Below are 27,013 nucleotides of genomic sequence, written 5' to 3'. Positions count from 1 at the left end.
AGAAACAGACCTTATGTACTGATGATCCTGAAACTAGTCAAAACTGCGAGAAATCCCCCCCAGCGATCAGCGTGACACGTGACTGTGCGTCAACTAAATTAGCGACGGCAGACTGAAACTTAGGCTAAAGTTTGTAGGGACAGTCTGGGAAGACGCTCAATGAGAGGTAAGACCTATTTAAGCGTTTCAGAGCACGTTTATGAGCTTATCTGTCTTAAATGATTAGTAATAAGAGGTTAACCCATCAGATACCGAATGTCATTTTCATGTAGCTGTGCCCACGTGGGAGGCTTTTCCTCATTCGAGTCTGTGCGGAGAAAGTAGAGACGACAGAGGATTTCTTTCATTAGACGTTTATTCTCTGACAAAGCAGGCAACATGTATTACAGCTGTGCGCTCGTGAGTAGTTTAAGAAGGATGCTGAGATGAGGACCGAGACTAAGAGAGGGGATTTTGAAGTGTAACTGAATACGGTCAACTAGTTATGCTGTTTGCGTGTCTGAGCAGCTGTTTGACGGATGTAACCGAAAAGTTTTACTTTAACTGCTCTAATAAGGAACGTTAGCTTCAAAAATTACACACTTTGTTATAGGCTAAAACCATTGACTAAAAGTGATTCTCTGGTTTACAGATATTTTAAAAGTACAGTCATATTTATTTGCTGAAAGACAGGCTATTTGTTTTTCTTTATGAAAGTATTGCTTTGATAGTTACGGTGCACAAGCTAACAATACTGTTGTGTTTAGGATTGTGATTTTAGGTAGACATCCGTACCTTGCCAGAAACCAGTAAACTAGTGATGGGAATATCGGCTCTTTTTAGTGATCCGGGTCATTTAGCTCAGCTAATCAAGAAGAGCCTGCTCTCCTACCGCTCTTCATTTTGGTACCAGTTAAGTAGTGATGGGAATTTGGGCTCTTTTCAGTGATCCGGATCATTTGGCTCGGTTCAGCAAAAAGAGCCGACTCTTTCGGCTCCCAAACGGCTATTCATTGAGGTACCAGTTTGGCCCCCTTTGACCTGCCAATTTGAGCAATTTTATAACATATGATTGATATTTGGGCGGGTATTTTACTCCAACTGTGCTCAAGTTTTAAAATCGATGAAAATATCATGTAACTTTTAAAAATCTACTGTCTCCCCAAAACACCTTGTGGGTCAGATCAAATCTCCTTACTTACTGGGATGTATGGCACACCTGACAAACCTTAATGGTACACCATCAAACATGAGTCCTTAATGCATGGTGTGCCTTTGGTAAAGGATAAAAGATCATCCCTACTAATCAAACAAATAACACACAGACACACATACAAATGATAATGATAATAACAGTTATAAAAATATAAAACGGCTCTCTAAAGGGATCCGGCTCTTATTGTTCACATAAAAGAGCCGGCTCTTTGAACCGGCTCGTTCACAAATGACCGATCACTACTGTTAAGCTTCTTTTGACCTGCCAAATTTAGCAATGTCATAACATATGACTGATACTTGTGCTAGTACTTACTTACTTAGGCCGCCCATAGGCAAGCCTGTTGTCGGTCACTCCAGTCATCTCTGTTCTCCATACACGTTGCGAGCTCTTCTTTAGATGTAACAGCAGCATCAGTTTTCAGCAGATCGTTAAAGGTTTTGATCGGTTTTCCCTTCTTTCTGTGCCCATGTGAGGGTTCCCATAAGATGACCCTGTTTGTTGGGATTCCTGGATGCCGATGGCAGTGAGCTGTGACTCCCATTCTTCTAGTAGAAATTTTGTTGCTGATTGGTGGAAGGTCTTTGTACAGCACTGTATTTGGAATATGATCCTGCCATTTGATGTTAAACACCGTTCTCAGCATACGCGTAAAGGTACCATCCAGTGATTTCTCCATTTGCTTGTGCTAGTACTTTACTCCGATTATATTTAATTTTTTATCCATGAAAATATCATGTTATTTTTCTAAATATACTGTCTCCTGAAAATACATTTTGGGTCAGATGTAATCTGCTCATTGGCTTGGCTGTGTTACACACCATATGTAAAACAAAGTTATACTGTTAAGCGTATGTTGCTAATGCATGGTCTGCCTGTGGTAGAGCAGTGTGGGGAAATGGTCATTCCCATTAATCAACCAAAAAACTCTAAGACATACACAAATATATGATAATAATAATAAGAAAAATAATAGAAAATTGCACTCAAATGGGATCCAGATCATATTGTTCACATTTGTTCTGTCTTATTCATGAACCAAGCAACGACCTCCGCTCCTGAAAAATGAAGCCAATGTGGAAGTACAAAAAACTGCAATACGGCGAGTGTCACCTTGAGGCTGGCTGCAGGAACACTGGAAGTCCCGTACACAACACATGTTAAAAAGACATTTTTTACATGAGAAAGAAACTGGTTTACAGCCTGATTCAAAAAAACCAAACGCGTCTCATTAGTTACCATATATAATCGAAATGATTGAACCACAATCATTGTGCAGTTTCACAATCAGAAACTGCGCAATGATTGGCCCGTCTCATTTGATTGACAGATAGCTTGACAGGCAGACACTACCTCCAGAAGGCAGGCTTTAGTGATAGCTTAGCTGGCAGGAAGTCAAGCTCAGTGGGCGGGCTCTTTTCTGCTGTTAGGTTGATCTAAAGTTTGGTTGAGACAGCGATTTCAATATGGAGGCTGCTCAGATTGGCCTCGAAAGCAGTTTGAGTCCACCTATTGTAATCAAACGGCTGACATCACACTGGCTTTGTCCATTTCTTTCTACAGTCTATGTGAAGAACACATCTCTAAAGTAAACTAAGAAAACCCTAGAGGACATGCATCTATACATGTTTAGTTTACTTGTTGTAACAGGTAAACTTTGTGTTTTGTCTTTAAAAAAATCTTTTTTTAATCTGGGGCTAACAGTGCTAGTTTTCTCATAACAACACATTACTTTCAGTCCTTTTCTTGAGAAATTAACTAATGATCACATGAAAATCAGCTGTGTTTTCTGAGATAACGAAATAGCCTAATCACGTCAAGATCTCAATAGAGCCTGGCAGCAGACATCAGACATCCATGGGCTCTTGGACATTCATAAATGCATGCGCACGGCCTACCTTGTTTTTTTTTAGTAATTTAGGTGACTTTTCATTTAAACTGAACTCCATAAGGTGTATGTACTACACAGTATACCAGCGTCTCTTTTTTTGTGTATAATTTTACATTTTGAGAGAGAAAAGAATTTAGAAGTGCTGGCCTTGCTCTGCATCAGGTTCCCTAAATGCATTGTGTGTGGCTCCCATCCACCAGAAACGGAAGTCGGAATATGCAGTCACTTTTAAAACAGTTTTTTTTCTATCAGTATGTGAAATACATCCACAAAAATGAGACATGGTTTTACGGTTTAGTAGCTTCATTTTATGGACTTCAGTTTTTGAAGTAAATAAAATACATGGATACATGTCCACTTGCAGCATCCATATTGACTATTTATTTTCACGTAGTAGTAGTTAATGTATTTGAAAGATACTAATCAATGTTGCAGTGTTTCTGAACCATACTTTGCAATTTGGCAACTCACTTACTCTAGCATGTAGTTTAAATTTTCATGTTTGCAATAATGTCTTGGACTTCACATCCATTTTAACTTCACATCTGTAACTTCACATCTATTTTAATACCAGAACTTGTCATTGAAACATTGCTTTGTCGTTTGAATAACTGTGTCATGTGTGCTTTACTTACACAGGAACATGTCTCCTGCTCCAGCAGCTCCGTTGGAGTTCAAACCCCCTGATGGCGGCTGGGGCTGGATGGTGGTGATTGGTGCCCACATTTCCATTGGATTTGCCTATGCAACACCTAAAGTCCTCTCCATTTTCTTCAAAGAGATCCAGGAAGACTTGGGAGCTAGTTCCAGTGAAATAGCATTGATTTCCTCAATCATGCTAGCTGCGATGTATGCAGGCGGTGAGTTAAGGCAATCTATGCTCGTTATTGAACAGACCACACTATTATGGTCTTAGTATCATTAAAATGTAGCTTTTGTGCCCCTTTATTTGATCAGGTCTCTTATTCCTTACTGTTGTTGGGCTTGTGGAGCATTTCTGCACAAGCTCTAACTTTTCCTTTACTACTGGGATTAAAATGACTGTTAACTTAACAAGTGTTTGTGAGTGTAATTTGACAAAAAAAATAAATCAGAAATATAGACAGTTTTTGGTGAAGTAAATTGATAATTATGTGTGTTGTGTTAAATTCAGTATAGTTCAAGTTGGCATACTTTCGAGTCTCATAGTATAGTCGGCAACCTTTAAATCAGTACTTTTTACATGACTAGAGAATATATTGATATTGGCCTACATGGATAGCCCGCAGGTTAACCAGGCTGAGCTGTTTTTTTTTTGTTTTTTTTTGGTCTTTCAGTCTTTTTGGATTTTATTTTTTTCCATTCAGGGCTCTAACACACCACATAAGAAGTAGCACTCATACTAGTCTGGTGATCAAACTCTTGAATTGCTTCACACTTTCTGTTAAAAGTTTCTCTTGAACACATCTCAACGTCTGTAAGTAAAGCCATTTTCTGCTGAAACAACTGTTTGAGAGGGAACAAGTATTTTGTGGTATATATATATATGGTATTTGTTATTTTAAGCCATCCATTAACATGAAAGACAAAATTAATTCCTGGTTTTAAAGGAATAAAGAACAGTTTGGAAGTTAAAAATAAGTTGCCATTCTTTTTCCTTGCTTACTTTATTTTCTATGTATAATGTAGGCGTTCAGCTGTCTGCTCATTTGACCCAGTTAGATAATGGTTAAATTGACTTCACATGAGGTACCACACTCACTAAAATAGTGCTTCCAATAAGAAGAATGATGTTAAGATAAACTAGTCACCTGACTCAAATTTTACCACCCACACTGACACTGTTTCATTTCAGTCATTTTTTTTTCCCTCTTCCACGTTTTGGTTAACAGTTTAGCCCCTTACAGCATCTTTTATATAAAGGTAAATGTGAACAAATCTACAGTACAAAAAAAGATTTCATCCCCTGGATGTTTTACCCATTTATTAGTTTTATAAATAAATCATGGCCATAGAATCTGCCTTTTCTGACCAAAGGAAATTACAAAAACTATTTAATGTCAAAGTGAAAACAGCTTTCTACAAAGTAATGTCAGGTAAAAACAAATGCAAGATAAAATAAGTGACAGCATAAAATTTCACCCTTTTCTAGTCAGTATTTAGTAGATGTACCTTTGACTGCAATCACAGCACTGAGTCTGTGTGGATAGGTCTCAATCAAGCTTGTACATCTGGACACTGCAATTTTACTCCATTCTTCTTTACAAAGCTGCTTAGACTCTCTTCGGTTGCACAGGGATCAGGCATGAAAAGCCCTTTTCAAGTCCAGCCACAAGTTCTCTATTAGACTGAGGTCTAATGAGGTCTTCTCCCCACCCATAGTTCTCTTGCATACTGATAAGATTGTCCTCCAGGATTTTTCTAAACTCTGCCACATTGATTTTTCCCTCTACCTTTACAAGCCTTCCTGGACCAGCTGCCCAGAAGCATCCCCCTGGCACGATGCTGCCACCACCATGCTTTACAGTGGGGATTGTGTGTTTGTGATGATGTGCAGGGTTTAGTGCCTCAAAAAAATAATATCTTGTCTTATGGCCATAAAGCACCAGTTTGGTCTCGTCAGACAAAAGAACTTTCTTCCTCTTGACCATAGAGCCTCCAACATGCCTTTTGGTGAACTATCATTGAGATTTAATGAATTTTCTTCAATAGTGGCTTTCTCTTTGCCACTCGCCCATAAGGCTTTGACTGGTGAAGAACCCTGGCGACAGTTGTTGTCTGCTGAGTCTCTCCCATCTCAGCTGTGGACGTTTGTAACTCCTTCAGAGGAGTCGTAGGTGTCTTGGTGGCCTCTCTCACTTGTCTCTTTCCTGCATGCCTTTCAGTTTGTGAGGGCAGTCTGATCTAGGCAGATTTACAAGTACCACTGAGTATTATACATGATGGAGTAATTGATCTTCAACTGCCTTATCAAGGTGTGCTAGTCAGACTTCGAGAGATTTGATTCAGTAAGAATTTAACCGTACTTACATGTTTATATGCATTTTAAAATTCCATTGTTAATTTGACTAGCAGGATAATTTGACTCTTTGTAACTGCATACAAGCACACTATGTGTCTTGTCTGCTTTTGTGTTCCCTCTAGCTTGCCCTTTCTGGATCTACGTAGCTCTTGACTAGTTCACAGATAAGGCCTTGGGAACAAAAGTTCTATGCTTCAGTATCTACATCACACCTTGCAACTCATTTTCCCACTTTTAGTTATTATCTTTGAATTGCATCACTCATCTTGAATTTTCCATGATCACATGCTGCATCATTCCATTTTTCAACATTTTAAGAAATCTGAGATGACTGCTCCTGAACATGATTCTGGTCTTGTTTAACTGCACATATGAAGAGTGTTGTGAGAGAAATAAAACTCCTATAGAAGGACTGGCTGAACTCAAGAGTTGATGTTTTCAAGGTTACAGGACACTAGGATATGTGACTCACCTGCACTGAACTCATAGAGGCCTAACTAGTGAAATATTCCTCTCCACTTTGGCTCAGGCACAAGACTTTATCATACTGTCCTTGGCCAGGCTTCAGCAATGTCACCTAGTGGAGGAAAGAGATGGGGAATATATCAGAGGAGGGTTCAGCACACTAGGGTCTGACACCAAGCTCCCATGGGAGAGACGTGATAGCTTTCCAGAGAACCTCTGACTCAAGTAGTCTGAATGATAAAGTTATAATGGAAGTAGAAATGGCAGTAGTTGGGGGGGATGCCCTATTGTGACACAGCTACAGTGAGAAATATGATCTATGTTTGACCCAGGCAGGCTCCTGGTTAACTGTATAAACAGTAGGAGGGATATTTTTACTACACCTGGTGTAGTTACAGAGGTAGAGCAGGGACAATGAGGACAATTCTTTAGAAATTCAGGGTTAAACAAAAAAGGAATAAAACTTATGAAAAATCAATTTATTTGGACTTAATTATGATTAAGCTGTGGTTGATCTTTACTCTTACTCTACTCAGAATCCGTTTAAAGTCCTAAAAGTACGGGACACTTTTTCATTCATTACCTTTCAAAAAGTTGAACTGGAAATATATGTTGTGGAAAGAAAAAATAAAAGAAATACAATTTATAAAATAGAGTGCATTTAAAAACCACTCCTAAACCAAATGAAGTATGTTCACAAATAAGGAAATTATCTCTAAATTATAGCAGTCCAGCTTGTTCTCCTGGCTTGGATTTACATGTTTTTCTTTAGGAATATTGGTCTATAGATGCTGAGATTTCGTAGCATTCACAGTGTCTCCTGTGGTTGTGAAAACCTTTTCACCAGGGACAGAAGTGGCTGGTATGGAGAGGCGTTTTGCTAGAGGAGAGAGCAGTGGGTACAGCTGAGAGTTCTCTTTCCACCACTGGAGTGTGCAGCCTCTGAGTGTAATGGCAGTGCCAATTCTGTACTTATCTACTTCTGCATCAGTCCCTCTGGTGGACTCTGGTGCTGCTGGTTCAGATTAACTCCCTCCAAAGAGATCCTGCAGTGCTGTCTTATTAAGAGGGGGAGGTTCACCTCAGCTTCTTCTGCTGTGTTTGTCTGGTTAACAGGCTGCTCTGCTGAAGGTCACAAGACAGTTTTTATTGGGTGTGTGACTAGCAGAGTAAAGTGCCAAACAAAAGACTAAATTCAATTTTCTGATTGAAAAAGACTAATTTTATTTATCACATGCTGCATGAGGAGCTGCCTCTTTCTGTTCCACCTCCTTCACTGAGACACAGTTTTGAACATTTAATTAAATAGACAGACCATCAACTTTTACACTTCGCTTTCTTCTACTCAAGTCATTTTCAGACCATTTTAATGCTGTTGGAGAAATCCTGATATCAGCCAACTTCTGTAATAAGACAGAGTGGTCAACAGTATAGAAGACCTTCAATAAATCAAGAAAAATGGCAACACAGTGCTCTTTAACCCTTTAAGCTCACGGTTCACGGATGATATTGGATTTTTTTTTAATGTATAAGCCATTTTTTGATTGTCATTTTTTTTGTTTGTATCCCAGAATGCATTGCGACTGGGCTGTGACAACCAATGGCAGGCTGCTTCTTCGTCACATCATGCTTTGTTGAACAGCACATGTGCACAGACAGCCTGAATTAGTCATAACAGAGAGACATAGACACAGAGACTAATTTGTCCTTCAGAGTCACTGCACTTTAAATGATGACTCAAATTCCCAAAAGCGCAAGGAAGTTTTTGTAAAAATGTCAATATTTTGAAGACTTTTTTGTCACAGAATAATTCTTTTTAAATTCTTTAGTCCAAAAGAGATGGGAGAACAAGTTTGTGCAAAAAACCTTAGTCATTTATGATTGCTGTTTAATACATAAAAAGTTTTGAGTTTTAATTTCTGATCAGTTTTTTTTCTTTTGTCTTTATAGTCCCATAACATTTTTGAAATTCAAGTGACATTGCTACAGCTCATATATCCTTAAAGCACTGGTTGTCCTTAATAAAGGGATGTTTAGTGCTTGACTGTGGACCACAGGGTTGATGTTTTACAAGCTTTTTAAGACAGAAAGTCCAGGGGAGACAGAATGGTTAAAAAATTGCTTTGAGCTCAGAGGGTTAAAGTCAATAGCATTTGTGATATTGGTTACAACCTTTGTAGCTGCAGTACTGTGCTTGTTTCTGAAGCAGAATGCCAACTCGTTTAAAATGCCATTTTGTAACAAAGATTCCTTTAATTAGTTATCAGTCAGACCTTCCAGCACTTGAGCTAAAAAAAACAGAATTAAGTGACAGGATGTGTTTTTATGTAAAAATAATGAAAAACCCAGAGAATCACCACTCTTACCACTGTGTGGCATTTCATCACTGATATTAAACTAGAAAACAAACTCTGAAGAAAAACATGTTGGGATTACATAACAACAATAATGTACAGTAATAGCAACAATCTTTTGACATTAGTACAGTTCAATGAATGTTTAAAAGTGGTAAATAAACAAATAATTTAATTATATCTGTGAAGTTACATAAGCAGTCTGGACTACAAATCCTGTATGAGTCATAACATAGTCAGCATACATGGCTTTGCTCTCAGTGTTATTTGGGAGTTTACTAAGAGAAATTAATCATTAGCCATGGTAAACATGCTACTGAAGATAGTAGTAGTAGTAGGTGTTTGCCAACGTGTAATCCTTTTACTGCTCTCTAGGCTTTTCCCAATAATCATCATCCACAAGAGGCCCCTCTCTCTGAAAAGCTACAGAATTTTTCAGTAACAATGGCAGCCTGTGTATTAGTTTGATTGATGCCTCCTCTAGTTTTCTATATGAATTGACTAATATATATTCAAATGATTGGCTCTAATAGCTGGGAAAATAAAGAAGTTTTCATCATCCCGTGCTGTGCTAAGACCATTGGTGTAATGTCACTTTTCTTGACAAGGTTATGAATGAGGGGAAGAGTGACAGCATATAAAAAGCTGTTTAATTGCTGATTGATCACTGAGTGCACTATTAGGCATTTATCAAGGGAGAGCATAATGAGTCACCCAGTGGCTTCACAGTGGACGTAAATGTGTGGAGGTGTTTCATCACCTGCTCCTTTTGCCCTTGGTTTATATTTAGGGTAAGAACTGGTGGTGCTGTACTAAACTTCAATCACTAACAGTAGGTTCTGTTGAGATGTAACATATGCTAATTTGAGATTTTTCTTTGTTGTTGTCTTTGTTTTTTCAGGACCAGTGAGCAGCGCCATGGTCAATCGCTTTGGAAGCCGGCCAATAGTTATACTAGGTGGACTGATGTGTGGAGTCTCTATGGTGTCTGCTTCTTTTGGGAACAACATCGTATATCTCTACTTTTGGATTGGTGTCATTGGAGGTAAATTAAACTTGGAGGAAATATGAGGGGAAAAAAAGGATAAAATCTAGCCGATGGTGAAAAAACATAATTCATGTAGGGTGCTGGCTACACATACTTGTTATTGTCATCTTGATTAAAGTTGTGGATTTTGGCACCAATTTTAGACTTAAGACTCTTTAAGAGTGCAATTTTCCCCTCTTAGAATCTTTACAGAAGATCTGTTTCCTGCATGTGTTTTTGGCCAATCATGACACAGCATATTAGCATCAAGCTCAGTGACAGACATCAAGAGGGCTCCAGAAATATGTAGCTAAATATCTTAATTGTTCCTTTTGGCTCGCTGCAGTAAAGATGATAGGGACTTATCTCACTGTTAAAAGCTTAAAGCTCCATTCATTTTGGAAGAATATTTTTTAAAGAATCTGTTTATTAGACAAAAATGTTTTATTTTTGTTTATTTCAATGTCTGGCCTCCACAGCATTGGTCAGGAAAAAGCTGACCCTTGTGACAAATGAGTTGATTACCCCCTCAATAGGGTGTATTTTATCACATGCCCTGAACATCACATAAACACAGAAAAGTGCCTCCTTTGGGTTAAGCTACATGGAAGACCACACAGTCAGCTAAATGTAACGTAGATGGACATAGATGTCTAATTTGTTCAAAGGTAAGGCAACATCGTTGAGCAAAGTTTGGGGTAAAGTGACAAGTATACCTCACCTCATACATGATGTCTGTAACATCATATATAGTGTCACCTTGCAGCAAGCTTTGCTGTAAGTAAGCTAACCAGCACTTGACCTATGGCCAACTTCAGCTTGGTAACCTTAGCCCATCATCTTTTCAGCTAGTCTTGTTGTTCTTTGACCATTAGACATCAGTGTTAACTGGTGACAAAGGTTGTAGTTGAAGCCTACCAAACTGCATATATGTATTTTTTTTATTATTTAACCTTTATTTAGCCAGGTTAGTCCCACTGAGATCAGAGATCTCTTTTTCAATGGAGACCTGACCAAGAATGGCAGCAACACAGTTTCAACAACCAGTGCACTCAAACTCATACACAGAGGGGGAAAAGGTACCAGACTATAGTACTCAAGTAAAAGTACAGTTACTCTTCTTAAAATTTACTTTAGTAGAAGTAAAAGTACTGATCTATAAATCTACTCAAGTAAAAGTGAAAAATAAGTCATTTAAGATGTACTCAAAGTACTGAGTAGCTAATTTTGTTACCCAAAGGGCTTTCACAGTGAAATATGACCATCCTTAAAGAGGGGGTATTATACTTTTCTGATTTTTAAAACATAAATGTAAAGTCACAATGTTGGGTGTCCATACTCCAGGTATGCAAATTTTCAAACCGCAAGATAAACGTATGTGGCAGTAATCTTGGAATTAGACTGTAAACTGATGAAAACGAGATCTTCCCGAGGGGTTAAAGAGACAGCAGTGAAAATGAAGCATTTCAGACGGAGGTTAAAATAAAGGTTTTTCAGGACACCAGTGTGAGAAACATGAGGAGTTTTCTGAGCAGTAAATCATGTAAAGCTACTACGTGGGTATCAGAGAGATGGTGTAAAGCCTTGAAAAAAAGCACAATACCCCCTCTTTAATGTGCAGTAACAAGAAAATATGGACCTCCAACCAGGTTGATTAATATAAGGTATGACTTACCCTAAAGTACAATTAAACAGATGTTTTGGGAAGAAATATAGATTGATTCTCTTGTTACGTGCTTGTACATCATGTGTTGTGAAAGCCAATCGACTGGTTGTTTTCATGTTTTTGGCAGAAAGCTTGGACTTCCTTGTTGTGGCTTTTAGTGTTTATTTTTTTACTCAGTACTCAATGCGTTTTTAAAAATGTAATAAAGTACGGTACTTAACTTAAAATGTCCTTAAGTAAAAGTAAAAGTAGTGATTTAAGAAACTACTCAATTACAGTAATTTGAGTGAATGAATGAGTGAATTAGTTACTTTCCACCCCTCTTCATACAGTACACAATAGATGTTAACAATAAAAAACAGTTAATACAGTGATATTTGGAAAGTTTGGATTCAAAAGTTTTTACTAAAAATGTAAACATATTCAGTCACCAGCAATGTTCCCTCTAATTTTCAAAACTCCTGGGCAGACATTCGACTACAATGAGGAACTACTTCATCAACTGTGGGCGACATCTGACATGTATGCTATGTCTACATGGCAGCACCTCTCCAAACTCAAATATCACTGACAAGTGATATCAAGTGACTATAGATATAATGATTAACAATCACTGTTCAAGTCATGAATTTCACCATTCATTCACAAGCCACTCTCAGTTTTAGCTAGCCACAATTTTTATGTCTTGAAATCCTGTTTTTTTAAATCAAGGTTTGTATTTTAAGGATTTACAATCCTTTGAAATGTAAAAGTAAACTGTAAATCTAACTTATAAGCATTTATCCTCAGGTGAAAGCAGACATTAACGACATTTGTAGTTTCATATAAGAAGGCAGAAATCTAGAACATCTTAGATGAGAAAAAACTCTTGCTCTGTTCCCTTGCTTTATCAACCTTATCAGAGTAAGGTCTCCTGAAGGACTTCTACCTGCACAGATGTAACAGCACATTATATGAAATATGTCACACTGAAACATCAGGGTTTAAAACATTTTGTAATAGGTCCATTATAGGAGATCAACTCTTCCCTGGTCTCATTGTAGATCATTTTGGCCAGCTTTATTCTTTAAAGCAACCTTGTTTAGATAAAAATAGACATCCATTTAATGTTACAAAAATTATAGATAAATATTTATTAAAATGATAGATGGTTTGAATGTGTAACATTAAGTTAACCTGTGGGAAAGATGTAATGAGCTGTTTTAACTCTCATTACTGTACTAAAATGATTAAAAACAGAAACTTACAGCTTTACTCTCTTCAGCTGAAGTCTTTAACTCATGTAGAAGTTTTCTATGCCTGGCTCCTGTCTGCCTCTGTTTCTTACTGCCCTGCTGATCAGTTATGAGGGTGTAAGAGATTTTATAATTTTTTAGTTTGTTTATTATATACAGTATAATATACAGTAAATATATAATATTTCCTGCAATGTGTCACCTATCAAATGTTTTGATAATGAGCTCAATACTGATGTTTAATCAGTCTTCGTCGTTTTGATAAAATATAGAAGTAGAATGTTAATAAAATGATCATTTGCACTCTGCAGCTCGCTGAGGAGAGAGAGGGAGGAAAAAGAGAGAGGGGTTATTCATATAGACGCACGTATGCACCATAGTGAGAGAGGAGCTTTAAAGCAGGAGAAAAGTTCAGCTCTGTGTTGAATCCTTTTCTCCTCTGCACCACCAGCACGTTAGCTTGTGTTTGTCTGTCTGTGAGTGGCGTAAATGTTTGCGTCGCCGTGTGAATGGCATGAAGCCAAAAGTGTCTGCGCAAATACGCACGACGGACGCACTGATAGACACGGCCATATGGCAGTTATTTCGGGAAAAAAATCCTCCCATTATGTGTAGATCAGTCATTGAAACAACCATCCAGTTCCCACACACTGGCAATTAGAGCCATGCACAGTTAGAGGGAGGTGGAGTTTGTGACGCTGATAAATTTAACTCACACATGTGCCTCACTGAGGAACCCTCCATGGCTGGAATCCACCTGTATTCGGCGGCTGTCAATATCAGGCCCTGTCATCGGTGTGCCGGCTGTTGCATCCTCTGGTAGCCACACTTTACATCTCTCAGGTATGAGGCCCCCATGGAGGTGGAAGCCCTAGGCTACAGTACCAGCTAGCCTGTGTATTAATGCGCCTTTGATCACAGCGCACATTAGAAAAAAATCAGTGAAAACTCATCGGGGATATTTGAGTGTGCAACTTTTTTTTCGTCTGTGCAGAGAGGTGGAGAGCAGTGCGCAATTGCGCAAAAAAAAACCCTAGGGGGAACAGTGGTCACCGGGTTTGGAGTTTAAATCAGTCTGCAGGTTGTTCCAAGCAAAAGGTGCAGAATCTCAGCGCTCCATGATTTACCTTGCCCATCAGATAAAGACTCTGAGCAGAGGCATAAACATACAAAACCTCACCATAATCAAGGACAGGTAAAAAACTGGTCTCAACTAGTCTCTTTTTGACATAAAAGCAGCAGCAGTTCTAGTTTCTGTAGTAAAAACCAAGTAAACCCTTCTGCTTTTAGCATCATTCTGAATGTGCTCTTCAAAAGACAAGTTTTCATGAGTAAAAATCGTAATATTTAAAAGAAGGTAGCAACTCAATTTCTTGATCATATTTTGTAACAGTTTTCTCAGGGAACCTGAGTTTATTTTTATCTGCTTGAAGAACAGTTTGCAGCTGACAAAGCTGATCTTGAAAATTAGGACATTGCTTTCTTTTGTCAGCAGGGGAAATAAGGTCCTAAATGTTAGTACTGTACCTAAGCCTCAGGCCATGATCAAGCAGGTTTTTTGCATGTGACTACATACTCCATGACAAATGTGTTTTGCAGTCCTGGCTAATAAGATCAACAAATTAGCTGATACAATGGTATGGATCCCAGACTCCATTTACCTTCATAACATTCTTACCAGACTGGTGACTGTTAAAGTCTGCATCTTTCACATCCTTTTAGAATCTCAGGGTTTGACAGATCTGCTTCTGACAGAGCTTCCATGCTATTTTTCCGGACCCTTGATATCCACCCCGGCTCCAGAGTGCAGTAAAAGCACCAAGGGGACCGGCACCAGGACAGTAATTAACAGAACAATCCCTGATCCCAGAGAGCAAGGTCTTTGGTGGCCCTCCGTACTCTCCTGTAGGCTCCCATCATGGTTGTCACATGGGGGCTCCCTGCCACCCTGCGAGGCTCGTTACCATGGCAAGGACTGCTGGGAAGGATTAATAGGCTCAGCAAGTGGCTGGGCTATGTGTGGTGCCTGGGGGCATGCGTGTGCCCTGCTCTGCTCCCCTGTGCCCTGGCACATCAACACATGGGCATTAGCCAGTTTCACCTTGCAGACGTGTAGACATATGCTTACACACATGCATGCATAAATACACACACACAGGCTAAAAGATAAGTTAAAAGCATCTAAGAATCAGCAGGTGGTTTTTATTACACACTTTTCTACACCCTAGATGAAACTTATGGCTCTTTTGTTGCTCCATTGCACATCTTAGGCACCTTTGAGGAGTTTTTAACTGGTTATGATACTAACTGAAATGAATATTGATGCCTTTATATGACCTACAATTTGATCTACTGTAGACACACCAATTTTGGCCTATTACTGTTATTTCAAAGATTAACTTTACTCAGATAGGACAGTGGATAGTCAAAAAGAGGAAAGAGGGGTGATATGCAGGAAAGCTGCCACAGGTGGCATGCAGACATTACCATAAGGTTAACATACTTAACATACTTTTATTTTAAATTCAGAGAATTTTAATACACTGTATTTCTTATGTTAAATGAATAAATATAAGAATATCTTAAGAATAGGTGAATAAAGTTTTAATGTAATTCAAGAAAACTGCTAAAGAAATTCCCCTTTCCTCTGTTAATACTTCTATATCATCCTCTGTATGGACTCACATTCTCTAAAGAGCCTCTCCCCTGAGTTTACAGCTGAACCAGAGAAGATTAAACTCACATTAGAAAGCCAGAATGTAGCCCCCTAACCAATCTACCTGTAGTGCTTCTACTTGATGGAAAGTAAGGTGCTATTAAAATTGAATTTTTGGATAAAAAGGCAAGTGAGTGAATGTATTACCCAGGCCCTCTAATTTATTTCTACTCAGATTGAGAAATTATTTCTGAAATAATTCCAGCGCTCTGTAATGAGGTTTAAGCTGGCTAAAGTGAAATGAGATGGGACCTTAACGAGCACCAGGCGGAATAAGTTCTGATTTAATTTAAAAAGCACACTTTGAGTTTAGGGAGAGGATACTGATTCTGAAATCTGACTTATTTTTATCCGTCTTCACACAGGTTGTGGGCTCTCCTTGAACCTAAATGCATCTCTCATCATCATCAGCAAGTACTTCCTGAAGAGGCGACCTCTAGCTAATGGACTAGCCATGGCTGGGAGTCCGGTGTTCCTGTGTGTCCTGGCCCCTTTTAACCAATTTTTACTGATAAATTTTGGATGGAGAGGAAGTCTTCTCGTTCTTGGAGGCCTGATGCTTCATTGTTGTGTAGCTGGGGCCCTGATGAGGCCTGTGACTCGGCCTATAAAGCCCTCTGCTCATGCACTAGAGAACGCCGTGGAGGAACAGCCACTGAACAGAAACACCAGACTTAGGAGAGACTGTATGAAGAAGGTGAAGAAATTCTTGGATTTTTCCTTCTTTAAAGACAGAGGCTTTGTCATTTACCTCATAGGGAACATCATGTTTATCTTTGGTGCCTATGCACCCATTGTGTTCCTATCAGCGTATGCTACAAGTCAAGGCGTAGAGGAGTACTCTGGAGCTTATCTACTCTCTATAATGGGCTTTGTGGACATGTTTGTTAGGCCTGGCACAGGCCTGATTGCAAACAGTAAGTTGATCCGGCCCAGAATCCAGTACTTCTTCAGCTTTGCCATGGTTTTCAATGGGGCCTGCCACTTGCTGTGCCCACTGATCGAGAGCTACGCCTTCCTGGTGGTCTATGCTGTGTTTTTTGGCATTGGTTTTGGAATGGTTTTCGCCCTGATATTTGAATGCCTGATGGACCTGATGGGGAGTCAACGCTTTCCCCGTGCTGTGGGACTGGTTACCATCATCGAGTGCTTCCCCATGCTACTGGGACCCCCTGCTGCAGGTAACTGAGCACACTCGTTACAAAGTTTACATCTTCAGACATGAGAGATCAGTAGGAATTAGCAAGACAAAATTTACAGGCATCTCTGAATTAATCAGCTAGGCAAAGACACAATCATTTACTTAAAGCTTACACTGATTGATGCCCTTTTTAAACTGAAGAGACAAAACAAAGTGAATGTTGTCCAAATATACAAAACACACTTGGAAAAACTAGATTGTTGCAGAAATAAATAGCCAGTTTGGAACAAGCACTTGTGCAAGCAATTGAGCAAACTAAATAACAGCAAGTGATGCCTTCTGTCTCTCATTGCATGTGTTTATCTCAGTCGTACTCTTGTGCTGTGTGTTCTTTTGCAGCAGAGCTCAGTTGCCTGCAAGGATGTCATTACTGTACAACAGAGTAGGATTACCACCACTGAATAGAGGTTTTTCAGGGAGTGCATGAGCAGTCCACAAAAAAAGAAGTAATTGGTCATGGGTATTTACTGCTGGAAAGAAAATGGCCCTACTAACTGCTAAGTCTTGAATGACGTGTTTATTCTAGGATTTGGCCTCAATGCAAATGATAAACACTCAGAACATAAAGCTTAGAGGCTGGGATGTGCATGTTTTACATTTATTACATTTCTGTACTATCCTATAAAAAGATCTGACAGGATCAAAATTTTCTTTTGCTGCTTTATTTGCACCAGTAGGACTGAGAGGAAAAGTAGGTGGGATCTGAAGGGGTTCTTCCTGTCTGTTGCTCAATGTATTGGCTGCTATTAAAGAATGATAAAAACTGAGATACTGAGATATAAACTACAAGTACTCTGAGTAAAAGAAGTACTGCATCTCTGCTCCCCAAATCCACCATTCTTTTTAGAGAGAGGCTCAAAATAAACAATTTTCCTATACGTACACTGTACATGAGTATAGGGACCTTTTACTTCATTCCCTCTCAAATAAACCCCTATGGACTTTGCTCCATGAAGGCCTCTTTCTGCTCAGACTGGTGAAGTGTGTTTCTCCTATTCAGTTTTCTCTTGACACCAGCTTTGATGATCATTTGTACATGTGTGAAGCCTAAAGCTGTTTAAATAGGTAAATGAGCTTTGGTTTACTGGTATGTCAACATAACAAATCCTGAGAAAAAGGACAACAGCACATCATAGAGTTCCCCATTTGTTCTTATGAGGTTGGAATCTGCTGTTATTAATGTTTGACCTTTAATTTATTTTATTTCACTAACCTGACAAATCAGATATCCATACATCCATATATTGTATGGATATATTTTACATTCATCCTGGAAAGCTCCTATAGAAAGTGCTTGGGAAGGGCAGGAATTTTCAAAAATTCTCTGAAGGTAATTGGAGGAAGGTTCTGTCTGTCACATTCATGACAAGCCAACCATAGCGGCAAGACAAAATGACGTTCTGAGTAGGTGCTACTCTTGAGCTGACGGGCTACTGCTGCTGTAGATTGTAAATGGTGGAGCTCCTCTGAGAATAAAATTGATTCCAAGGCCACTAGGGAGACAGGCATAAACATCTTCTCTGCCAAGATAAGCTTTTGTTGAGGCTCTATGCTCTTGTTTTAAAAAGAATTGTAGTCCAGTTCCAATTAAATTGCTGCTTTCCTACCACATCCGAGCTAATAGCTACCGCGGCAGCAGCCATTGGCCACACCAGCAAATCCACCAGTAAAGATTGCAAACCCATACTGAAGCAGATCAGGAGAAGAGTGAAAAAATCTTTTTTGTGATGGAAAGCTTTCAGTGTTGCTCTCTGCCTTTGTTTAAACATAGAAATGTTGTCCAGTTCTGACAAAACTGCTGCTATGGCTATGTCTGAGCTAATCACCCCACTGGCAACTGTAGTACACAACCACTCACACAACAACTAACCTTTACCCCCGTAACGGTCACAAACTCATGCCGAAGCCGGTCGTGAGAAGAGTGAAAACACCTTTAATTTTATGAAAAGCCTTTAGTATTGTTTTTATTCTTTATTTTATACAGAAACGTGGTCCAGTTCTAGTAAAATTCACGCTATGCTGACGCTACCGTATGGAGGAAGCCATTACAACTGGCTTTGATCACAATGAAACCCTGCCCATGGCGCAACTCTGTATGTACGGCTCTGAAGGTATCGTTATTCACTCAATCAGTTTGTCACGTACGGACCTATGTGTAGGGCTGACATCAGCGGTCAGCCAAAAAGGTGGAACTTGATCCAATTTTTGACAGAAGTGTATTTGCTAACAACTCACTCAGAGAGGATCGAGGACTTAAGTGAAGCAAATGCAATTTAAGGGCAGTATGCAGCTATGTAGAGGTACAGAACTGTGGCTGTAAATGTGTGTTTTGGAGCTCTGCTTAGACTCTGCTACAAGATCCCATCTTGTGTTTACATGAGCTATTGTTGAATGAGCCATTATTTTGCACAAGTAATGCACACTTGAATAAGTGTTCTCAACCCCAACATATCGGTGTTTAGCTGTTAACATGCTGTTTACTAAGAACTGTGTGACTGCATCACAGCACACTGACATAAATCCTAAATGGGATGCCTTTAAAAACGCTCCAAAATACAGGCACTTTATTTCGTCATTGAGTTGTATTAATTTATTCTAAAGATATATTGAGCTATTCATTTCTGTGTTGCTTTTTACTTAGCAGCTTTTTAAAATGTTTTTTCTTTTTTTTTTTTTCCCCTGTGTAATACACTACAGGCTGTACCAACTAACCCAGGTAGCTCTAACACTAGACGGATCAAACTATAGCAACACTACTGTGTTGCTTACAGTTTGATCAAGTAATCAACAAGGGAAACCTAGGATTAGGCCTATAAATTCAGCACAATTAGAAGCAACAGTGAACAACTTTCAGCAACTTTCCCACCTTTGTGGCCTAGTTTTAAGTTGATTTAGTCAGTTATGACCTTTGAAAACTCCTAGACTTCTCTGCTTTGCAAAGCACATCAATTCTCTTTGATTGGGGGTGCATGAGCAACCATAATGTGCCAAAGCCCATCTCTTCCATTTGTGCCAGAGCCAAAGAAGTGTACTGTGGTTGAACTGGACTTAGGGGGTCAGACAGGCTTGGACAATGTACTGATTGCTGTGTGTGAGTACACCCTAATGGACTTCACATCAAAGTGATGAATAGCTCTCTTAGTGGTTTGAATCAGTGGTTCTCAACTGGTCTTGCCTCAGGATGCACTCCCACTTTTTCATTGACCTCCACGAACTCTAAAAATTTTAATACCTCCAATTCTTGAAATAGAAAAACTCTTTTTCATGCAACATGGAACAAAACCTATAACCTCGACATCACAAAGTACTGCTGTATAATTTTAATCAAACCAATGAGCAGACTTGTGTCAGGTGAAATAAATATTGCTAGACAGCATTTTCAGGTACACATCCATAACCGACTGAAAAGAGCTCTGTGACCCATTTTTGACCCACCATTTGAGAATTGCTGGTCTGAATATCTCTGGATCTAATAATGAAAGCGAGTGAGGCTTCCCTCAAGTGTGACATGTGTAAAATACTCAATAGCAGATGACTGTCAGTGTTTCAGCACTTCTCTTTTTCAAGCTTTGCCTATTTAGAAATTTGGTAGGAAATTGCAGCTTTCTGGTTCATATATAGAGAAGTCAAGTGTCTTGAAATTTTGAGGTTGTACAGAACTGTAGCTTTACAACTCTCATCATTTCATATTAGCCCCTTGACAAACTTCCCCTTTGCCTCCAACCTGAGTTTTAATGAGGTGAAAATGTATTACCCCCCCAGTTTTGCTGGTGCGAGCCTGGTCTGAGGGGCTCATTTAATGGGATAAATAAGTGCCTCCCTGCACGTCTAAATCTCTCCTCCAGAGGGCACAACTGTTATACCCCCCTAACTCTTCTGCTTGTTACTGCTCCCCAAAACCTCCGGGTCAATCCAATTAGGAGGAAGTGAGGTAAGTTAGTGTAATTAGCCTTTTGCTTTGGGTGTTTAATGACGCTCAGTGCAAATCCTCGTCATTGAAGTTCTGTACCTGGGCCCTAATTAAGCTGTGAATACATTAAAAATGAGGTGACCATGCCAGATGGACCTAATTACTGCCTGGCCAATCAAGGACTGTCTTAATGAGGGTGATGGTCATTGGCACACTCGCACAAGATGAGAGCTATCAATCAGAGGATACAGCCTGCATTAAGATGGCTACAACTGATCAAAATCCAAAGTTACCACACATAATATAGTCCAGTACTGTAATGTACACATGAATAGTAGTATTTTCATTGTTTAATTTCACAATGCCCATCAGCAAACCTGACCCTTAATATAAAATATATAGTCTTTCTCTTTTTGAGGGTTACATGCAGTGCATAGACTGTACATTAAGATGGACTGAGCTACAGCCGTCTAGAAGTGAAGCCAGAATATTAAAACCACCTTTTAATTGATAATAGTTGGAACATAAGTCAAAACAAAATACATCAGAATTTATCCCAAACCCATAGTCTGTTGTGATGTTTAGGTTGTTCATTAATTCTTGCTTATGTACCAATGTTTATCTCTGTGAAGTTTTGTTGTAATTAGTTATCTGATAGAAAAAAAAATCCTGCAGTAAATGCAGTACTCCTGATCAGATACTCTGTTGTGGCTCCTGGCACCATTCTTACCTGGATTATGAAAGCAGAGGAGGAGAGGCCAGAGAAAACTAACAATATAGTGAAAAAAACTTTACATAACTTAGTTTCTCAGGGTTACCGCTGTAGTCTTAAGTCTTAATTTTACCTTAAATTTTTGAAGTCACATTGCCTAAGGCGTGTCTTTATCCAGTCTTCCTTTCCTAGCCAAATATTTCAATTTTAACTGTTCATTTTTATGTGTTTGACCACATTACAGTTACCAGCATTTACAGCAGTGCTGCCTGTATGTTGACTATGTTTCAGCTGGGTCAGAAGTTTTTAAACTAAAAATAGGCAAAAGTGTGAGCTGCTACTGAAAAACTTAATTTCTTGATGTGGGCATTCACAATAAAAGCACTGAAGGAAAAGAAAACTTTCAGACTTTTATTGTGAATGATTTGTCTGAAGTATTATGTTTATTATTGATTTAACTTAGCTCTGGCAGCAGCCACTGTGTTTATAGATGACCTTGCTGTCGCTCTTTAAAGCTGCTTCTCTTACCTCGCTAAATGCCACAGCCCGCTTCCTTGAATCATCATAGACTTAAAATTAGTGAGTCATGAGTTTAAACTCAGTTTTAAACTGTTGTTTAAGCTGTTGTTGCTGCAGCTCATTTGGTTGCCTAATTTTGCTGTGAATGTACACAGTAATTTTTTAAAGAAGAGAGAACACACCTTTTACCTCATTACTGCTTCCCATTTATCCTACGGACACAAACCATTGACATTTCGGGTGTTATCGGACTGCTCTGTAGTGTTGGAGTGAATTATGAAAATGAATAGACTAAGACTTGGGCCTTTCAGACCGGCAGGGCTCCATGCAGGTTCCTGAACCTAATCTTGAACTGTCTGGCACGTCCAAACCGAAAGAATATTGATCGGAACCTGAAAAGTTGGTTCTCAGCTGGAACCAAAAAATAGTTGGTTGTTCCTCGGGAACCATGATATCATCAGTGGGTGTGTCATATTTAAGGTTGTGAAGATGAGTAGTAAATTGAGAAAAAGTGGTCTACTGAGGCGACTAAATGTTTGGTTGTTCTGGACATCTCCATAATTCAAGGTGAGCCTAGAGAGTTGTACAACGAAGAGCACCTTGAAGGCTTAACTTGCAGAAGAGATGGTAAAAGCTGGGTTCACCTGAAAACCAGACCAAATAATTAATAAACTCAAGTACTGAAGAAGGAATACCAGAAAAGCAAGAAAAACTAGGGCAAAAGTGTAGCTCGACGTGGTGGTACATGTCTATCACGTCCTCCCACTTTGGTTCTGCTTAAACTGGTGTGAAAGTGGGCTGTTTTGCCACAAAGCACCAAGGTTCTGAGACTCCAGAACAGAGCCAGAACCAGAACTGTGTCTTTCTGAAAGCGTTAACTGAGATGCTATCTCTCATAAAGCTCACTGCTACGCTTGCCGCATTGTTTATAAACTGGCATGTTACCAAATGGGGCATTCACAGCCTAGCAGAAATCGCAGAATTTGGATCAGCGAAGCTGACGCCATCAGTCCCTAGTCAGATATGAAAACAAAATAAATACTGGACCTGATGCAGATATTGGATTGGATCTTGCCCATCTCTATTTTTTCTGGGAATGTGTTGGCTCCAGTACATCAGGGTTTCCAAAAATTTTCAGCCTGTGACCCCAAAGATAACGGCGTCAGAGATCAAGGACCCACACCTGCTCTTTAGGGGGATAAAATGCACGATGTTGCACAAAGCATCATGTTTAAAACTTTCATTTAAGGTAGTTTTTGTAACTTTTACTTACATTTAAGCACAAATATCACTTGGTAACTACCTTTTAATTTTAAATTAAACTCTTTTTAACAATACCTTTTTTTACAATAATATGAAAAGTATGATTATAAATCATATTTTATTCATAAAACATTGAATTAGACAGTCATCCATGTGGGGGTGACAGTGATAGTGACACTGGAGCAGGTTTGAGTTACAGTGAAGACTGAAAACCTATCGGCTAAATCTGATCTAAACTACATTTGTCACTTATCTGCAGAAATGGGCTCGGTATTTATTGCTCTGAGAATGAGCCTTTCTTTTGATTCGTTTTGGTAGCAGCTGTCCAAATTGCCCTCCCTGTGATGTTGAGAAAGCCAGGATGGTTGAAATAGCCCTCTGTCGTTTCAGACATGGCTCATCTCAGATTTGCCCATGCTTCCTTTTTACCACACACACATACCAGCCAAGTTTGAGTTTGGTCCTGTTCTTCAACGTCAAACTCGATTAGTCTAGGAATGAGGTCTATTCTCTGACACATTACGACAGATTTCCAAGTGTGTTTTGTTAACAGACACAGTGGAGCATAAAATGTGAAGAGCTCACACTCACTTGGTTTAAAATGTCATAATCTCTCCTCTCCCTTTCTGCAAACAGGGTTACTGGTCGACATATATGGTGACTACAAATACCTTTTCTACATGTGTGGCTCGGTCATCTCGACTGGCGGGCTTTTTCTCTTCATCATGAACATCTACAACTATCACATGCTGGACAAAGAGAAGCAGAAGCAGGAGAACGCCACTGAGTTGGAGACTAAGCAGTCCCCCGAGGCAGCAATGGGACAAACTGAGCCTGAGGCCAAAGAGAAGAATGGAGTCCTGAGAGATCCAGCACCTGAGAGCGCAGAAACACCAAATTAATGTGAATTGAGTTTAATTCTCTGTTCAAGTGCCATGAAATCCTGGCAGAAGAGGATGCAAGGACTTGACAGAGAAAAAAATGCCAGTCAAACAGTAAACAATGGCAAACACTGACAAGACAAAGGAAATGAACATAGTTTGTGGTCACCACTAACCAGTAGTGTCAACTTTGACTGTTTTATGCCTTTTCAGTTCAAGCTTCCCCTGGCACACTTTATTTGCACCATGTTTTATTCACTCTTAGTTTTTCTGTTTTATTTTGCTTTTATTAAAAAAAGTAACTGGACCGCCAAATTCAGAATTGCAAATTAGAGGGTTTTTTCCTGGAGCATGCAGTCATTTGCCTTATGAGTCTAAAGCCAAATGCTAACATCAGCATAGGCAGTAGTTCATCTGACCTCTATCTTCAGACACTGGGTCCGTTATTTTCTGATGCTTTTTTAATTCGGATCTGTTATCCAAAGAAATGTCACACACTTGAACCGTGTAAACTGCATCCGTTGCTTTTTATTTCTGTTCACTGCGAAAATTCATAGAATGTGGTCAATTGTTTCGTACTGAGGGCCTGTGGCTCTGTTACTGTTAAAATCACCCTGTATCCATCCTTCTTACAAGAGAGCATACATCATAGTTCTCTGCCACGATGGAGAGCAACTTTTTACTTTAGTCTCTGTTAGGTGGCTGTGAGAACAAACTTATGCCTTTGACTTGGACTAATGCAAAAATTTGCATCAAATTGAACCCTTTCTGAAAAAAAAAAAAAAAAGACGGTGGACACAAGTTTCAAGGTCAGTGTGCAAACATGATTGAAATAATGTGATATTGATTTTCTTTTTTTTAAGTATGAAAAATTTGGACAATAAAAAACAGACTCAGTGCGCAAATGTAGTGTTTAAGCAGGCTAACATTGGCTAATTATCAGTTATGTAAAGTACAGCTTTGGCCTTTAGGAATGTAGTTAGTGTCACAAGTAGTTTGCTCAAGTATTAGCATTTAGACCTGATTATGTGTTAAGGGAGGAGATAGAAGCTTTCCACAGTTTTGGAAACCCCAAATTCATGCAAGAATCATCATGATTTACAGATTGTTCTCAGTCCTGGTATAGATAATCAAAACTGTCTCATCTGCCTTTTTCCTGAAATAGCGTCAGCATCTGGGTCAGGGACTTCTTATGCATTTTGATATGAGTTGACTTGACAGGGAGAAACACTGAATTAGCATCAGTGATCCCTTTCCAATGATGGTGCTTGAGGAGAAATTAGGGACTCACCAAAGTTAATACATTAATTTTGCGGAGAACATGAGGTGAACACTTATTCTCATTTCTGCTTAAATTCAGAGGGGATTGTAACTCTGAAAACTGAACTGGGACTGCTTTGTCTTACATCTGAGTGGGTGCCATCCATGAACAAGAGAAACCTCGAGTGACCTTGAATGACTTAACAATGGTGATCAGTGATGATTTAGATAGCATGACACAATACATAATCAACTGCCTTCCTTAAATAAACCTCTCAGGGTCATCTCAGAGAGTAGCTTTTTAATGATATAAAAAAATCTAGATTTTTCTACCAACAGTGTAGTACATAAATTATTTGTAGAACCTCTGTTAAAAGTATGTTTGTCAGTAGCTAGTACAAATCATCAGTATTCATTCACTGTGGACTTTGTTGTCCTTTGAGGTTTTTCATAGTGGTTTCACATTCTGGAGATGTTAATTGAGAGAGTGATGAAAATCACCAGTACCTCAGTTTAGATCATACCTGAGAGTGTACTTTTAATTTTATGCTCATGTGAATGATTTAGCTTAACAGATACTGTACATTAGTCTGTTTAACCGTTTGTTAGTGTTTAACTGACAGCAGGGTTGGGTAACTTTACTTTAGACTAGATTTCTGCCATAAGTTTACTGTGCGTTACTTTTGTGTTACAAAAAATCTGCTTTTGTGACTTGTTACTGGTGTTGGTTAGACAGCACCCTACTGTATGTGAACCTTTGAATGTATTTACTGTCAAATCTAGTTTACAGCACAAAATCAGTAGCTCTGAAGCCTAATGGCAAAATCAGCAGATGTGATAACAGCTCATGAACATGCTCTGACAATGAACTTTGCAGAGGAGTACAGTATTAGACACAGCTGTTTCATTGAAACAGTACAACACAAGCTCTTGAGCTTCCACTTCATTGTTTTGTCCCTTTTTTCCCCAAAATTTCAACACAGTGGGGATGTTTTCTAGCGTAAATGCTGTTCTCTGTTATCTTGCTAGTTGAATTAACAGCTGCATATCTGTACTGGCACATCAGTAGGGTTACCATTCACCGCTACGTGCCTGGACATCAGAGAGAAAGGGGGAAAAAACTTTGCGGATTTTTTTTTCTGGAACAGATGCTTTTTATGAAAAAAGTAACTATGTAACAAATTACTTGAATTGCTGAACTAACACATTACAACAGAACGTAATCTGTGTATCTTTATAGATTAATTTGTAATCTCCCAACATTCACTGATAGTAAACTAATCTTCTGTTCTTGCGCATTGCATTTCTTTGTTTACGTTAATATGAAATTAGGTTACAAACATAAAATACTGTAAAGCTGCTGTCAGAGAGTTGTTGGTATTCCAGGTTTAACCTGCTGCTTTACCTCCTTAAGTTAAAGATTATTGTTAACAATAAACTCTGTAATTCACAAACTGTACCTTCCGCTGTTACTGAGGGTGGAGAGCTATCAGATAATACTGTTTTTAAATTTGACTATTTTATCTGAAGTCTAATTTAACATTCTTTACTGTTTTTTTTTTTTTTTGAGAGAATGTAATAATTTCATGTTCACATTTCAATATGTCATTTGTTATTCAAGTGAAGTTGAATTTATGAAACACTGTGCTAACTAATGTGATGCTGTTTGTATTAGTGCATGTTAGTGAAAATGTGTTTGTATTAAAATTTTCATGGG

The 27,013-nt window shown here is 38.9% G+C and overlaps 1 protein-coding gene across 1 annotated transcript; it reads left to right on the top strand.

Moving 5' to 3' along the window:
• The first annotated feature begins 71 nt into the window (after window positions 1–71).
• On the top strand, window positions 72–27,013 carry LOC121528205 (monocarboxylate transporter 2-like). Its single transcript, XM_041815507.1, has 5 exons — window positions 72–166; window positions 3,726–3,946; window positions 9,808–9,951; window positions 15,916–16,731; window positions 23,792–27,013. Exons 2-5 carry the CDS (start codon window positions 3,730–3,732, stop codon window positions 24,055–24,057), a joined length of 1,443 nt encoding a protein of 480 aa, XP_041671441.1. The 5' UTR covers window positions 72–166; window positions 3,726–3,729; the 3' UTR covers window positions 24,058–27,013.

This window comes from Cheilinus undulatus, linkage group 3, assembly GCF_018320785.1.
Source record: "Cheilinus undulatus linkage group 3, ASM1832078v1, whole genome shotgun sequence".
NCBI classification, from domain to species: Eukaryota; Metazoa; Chordata; class Actinopteri; order Labriformes; family Labridae; genus Cheilinus; species Cheilinus undulatus.
Note: the sequence above shows the minus strand (reverse complement) of the source record. Positions and strands in the feature narration are given on the sequence as shown.